The sequence below is a fragment of the Teleopsis dalmanni genome, chromosome X, assembly GCF_002237135.1.
Source record: "Teleopsis dalmanni isolate 2A chromosome X, ASM223713v2, whole genome shotgun sequence".
Lineage (NCBI taxonomy): Eukaryota > Metazoa > Arthropoda > Insecta > Diptera > Diopsidae > Teleopsis > Teleopsis dalmanni.
Window position 1 is genome coordinate 62728211 of NC_051848.1, and position 3913 is coordinate 62732123.

Sequence of the window (3913 nt, forward strand, 5' to 3'; positions counted from 1 at the left end):
AAAAGGCTATTCCTTTGATTTTAAAGGAAAATAGGCGCTTTGGTATCCATTCTTTTATATTAAAAACTTTGGAGAACCGAACGAGATATATCTACGACACATCATCCCGACATCGAAGAAAGAACCGTAAACATGGTTGTAGAAACATTAACAAAAACATAGAATATAAGCAATGCAAACAAATGTCATTGATATTGTAATTTTTTGTAGGTGCTTACAACAATATTCTATTAAAAACAGGCAGCCTTACTAAAAACGGCCCTCCACCTTCTTTTAGAAAACCTCATTTCTTAACTCATTCGAATCCTCAACTCATTCTGTAGAGTAAACCAAACGGGATCCAAAAAATAGTGAATGGAATAATCAAAGTTTTCAAAGCACTTAAAAGGTTACTCCCTACTTAAAATGGCTATTAGCCACTTCAGTGTACAGCTAGAGAATAAAGATATTAAGTATAAATAGCCTTACCACATATATAATTTAATGGGAATGTGGTTGTTTTTTAAAAAAACTAATAATTTAATATTAACATTCTAAGCAACTGACAAGAATAGGTGGAATAAATTTTAAATGTGTCAACGCATTCTCATATAAGCAGCAATCTCCTTACTGCAACAAAACGGTCACGACAATATTTATATAGGTCTATTTACCACAAATTATTGACTTCAAATGTTAAGTCAAATGTTGACGACAATTGGTCAATTTTTAAATGAAAGTATTTAGTACGAAAATGTGAAGTAAATTTTCACACAAAATATTATTTTCCATAATAAATTTATTTACAAAACTTAAAAAAATACATTAATCAATTTTACTCTATCCTTTTTAGCAGATATTGAAGTAAATGAAGTTTTTAATTAAAATAATCTCAAGAAGTTCAAAATGTTTTTCCTTTGAATACTGATATTTTGAATTTTGAAGTTCGTCATGAAGTTAATCAATTTCGTTTCAGCTTCTTTATTTTCTGCTGACAAGTTAGCGATGTACTTATCCACAATATCGATCATTTTTACTAAGAATTTCGAAAAACTTTTTTCAATCTTCTTGTTTGCTTCTTCAATCCCATTTTTTTCCAATGCTAAACCGAATAGAACATCTTCCATTGTTGGTTTTTCCATTATTGTTACATTATAGTTGTCCATAATTAAGCCAAATGCAATAGAAACATCAAGCAAACCTGAAACAGGATCTTCTTTTTCATTTTTTTTCAATGATTCAGCTTTTTTAACAATATAAGCAATGTCCTCAGCTCTTGCATGTATATCTTCAGTATCCAATTTCTCTATGAAAGGTTCTTTCAGCAAAAGTTCACAAACCTTAAGCCATTCCTGTACGGATTCATGAACGTGCACAGCGTACTCAGATGTAACTGCTATAAGTACCTTAAAGTGGTCATTTAATGAATCTTTTTCTTTCATAGCCTTTACTAGAAACGTAGTAACTTTATTTTTAAAGTCACTTTCCTTCGCAATTTCATTGATTTCCTCTGATGACTTTGCCTCCGGTCGTGCAGCACATATCTAAAATATTTGGAATATTAATAATTTTATTGGAGTTTATTTTTTGGAAACTTACTTGAGCAAATGCAACTGCTCCAAGTAACAAAATGATAAGTTTCGTATTCATATTTAAAGGTGTTATTGCTTCAATGAATATAGTACTAAGTTATTCAATTCGGACCAAATCAAAGATCTGAGTTTTGCATTCAGTTTGATTACTTAAACGTAACTAAGTATTTTAAGCAGACGTTATTTGCTTTTTATAATGAGTAATTTGTGTCATAGCTATCTTCACAGAGCAAAGCGATTTCAGTGCGCTATAAAAAATACCCTGGTATATATGGTTCTTGAGATAATTGTTCTTATCTTGAGATAATTGACACAACATATTAAATTTACTCAGGTTCTTTATTTCCTTTGATTTAATATACATGTAAACGGAATCGTTTATTATAATAATCTGTAATGACATTAATGGTAATAAGTAGTAAAAGTAATAATTCTAAATTTATTATAATTTGAATTTAGAGTTATATTTATATTTTGAAAGTTCATATTCATTGAGGTAAATAAACAAAAATAAATTTATTTGTTTTGTTTATTGTAATAAATCGAAATGTCAATCATGAGTACCCACTTTAAGTAATAGTGATATTTCTATAAGTATCTAAGTATAATAGCTTAATGATAATAAAGAGAAGGTAGAGTCCTAATATTAAACTTACATAATTGGTTTTAACGCAATTTGCGTATATCACGATAAGTGTCTAGCACTTAGCCGCGTTTTCTATACAAAATCTACTCAAAAGCAAATCTCAAATAAAAATAAATTGATTTTTGTTTTTCTTTTCTTTTGTTATACGTCAAATAAATTAGAGCACTTTAATTTGATTTCTTGAAAGTTATTAAATCACGTTCCCTGAATGTATAGTGTAAACAGATAAATGTACACATAGGACTTGTAAGTTCGAACTGATAGTTATTTCAGTATTCCAAAATAATTTAGAACTAAGAGTATTTAGTTATCATTTTTTAGCTTTATTTATAATGCATATAGGTATGGACAGATAATATAATCTGAAGATTATATCAGTATACGCGATATAAGTCCAGAGCTTTAAAAATATTATTAAAGAAAAATTGTTTAAGGACTTGCTTTATGAGATAAGCAACATATGTGATCATCCATGCTAACCGAGAGAGTTATTATCTAAAATGAGTCATATTTACAACATAAGACTTTATATAAGTCTCAATTGTATTAATTGATATAGTATATCAGTGCTATAATTGAAGTATATATGATTTTCATCCAAATCTGATTAGAAATGCTTGTTGCTTTGTATCTGATGCGGACTATAGAGCTCCATACATATTTTACAATATCTCCCACGTGGATTTTCAGAAATGTTTCACGAAATATAATGTCAATTAGAAGTCATCATTTGGCGCAAGGTCAGACAAACAATATGTTTACAGCATCTGTGCATTTCCTTACAGTACACAGAGATGAGTAAAGTAATTAAAGTAAATATTTACATTTGAACTGATTGTTATTTACTTTTGCTCGACTAGTCGAAGAAAGTCTTGAGCTTTTGAGTAAGGACAGCTCATTTCGAATTCTCTGAAATGTATAGTATGCACTAGATCACACTTCATTAGCAAGTATTTGTTAGTGCTCTTCAGTGTGTTCACTAATGATTTGTTTTCTTAAAATTAGATGAATTTAACAAGAAAAACTTGTTTGTTTTTCTTTCTTCATACATAATTTATCAGGAATTGTTTAAACTATGGAATATAGCCGAAGTCTTGGAATAACAAATTTGGTTGAAAATCTGAAAAATATATCTATGTGGTTCCTTTTATAGTTCCTAGAAAATATATTTTAATGACATTTTTTCAAGTAAGAATTGCAGACATATTAAATATTTTATAATATTTAGTTTTCACTATTTTGTTATGACGTAGTACCTAATGTTGCCATTCTAATGCCATTCTAATGTTGATGTTGTACCAGAAGAAGTGGTTTTTTTAAGGATAGTTGATAGTCATTAAAAGTCGTAGTAAGAGGCTTTTACTCACCTTGAAGCAATAAGGTGAGGAGGAAAAGAATGAAAGTCCAACCATGGGTCTAGAGCATCAGAACATTGGCAATATAAGTAGTTATGATAATCAAGAGAGCACATAGAGATTGAAGTTTACATAAGTCAGTAGGCATAGGCAATAGTTTAGGATAAGTGTAAATAAGAAATGGAGAGCAATTGGTAGGTGATTAAAGAGTTTATGACCGGGTTGTTATTAAGAGATATGTGATCGAATCAACTATATGCAATTTGTCGAAATATTCCGAAAGGTATTGAAAGGGAAAGCTATGGGTTATGAGATACACTAAGCTAGGTGGAAGCGTGCTA

At 29.4% G+C, this 3913-nt stretch overlaps 1 protein-coding gene across 1 annotated transcript; it reads right to left on the reverse strand.

Annotated features, from left to right (window-relative positions):
* Nucleotides 1-758: 758 nt before the first annotated feature.
* Nucleotides 759-1743, reverse strand: LOC119688975. Its single transcript, XM_038103678.1, has 2 exons — nucleotides 1579-1743; nucleotides 759-1523 (listed from the first exon to the last, which is right to left on the reverse strand). Exons 1-2 carry the CDS (start codon nucleotides 1627-1629, stop codon nucleotides 861-863), a joined length of 714 nt encoding a protein of 237 aa, XP_037959606.1. The 5' UTR covers nucleotides 1630-1743; the 3' UTR covers nucleotides 759-860.
* Nucleotides 1744-3913: the final 2170 nt, after the last annotated feature.

Coding starts and splice junctions, on each gene's coding strand:
- LOC119688975 (XM_038103678.1), bottom strand. CDS start 1,629: ATGAATACGAAACTTATCATTTTGTTACTTGGAGCAGTTGCATTTGCT. Junction 1,524..1,578: donor GAGCAGTTGCATTTGCTCAA/GTAAGTTTCCAA, acceptor CAAATATTTTAG/ATATGTGCTGCACGACCGGA.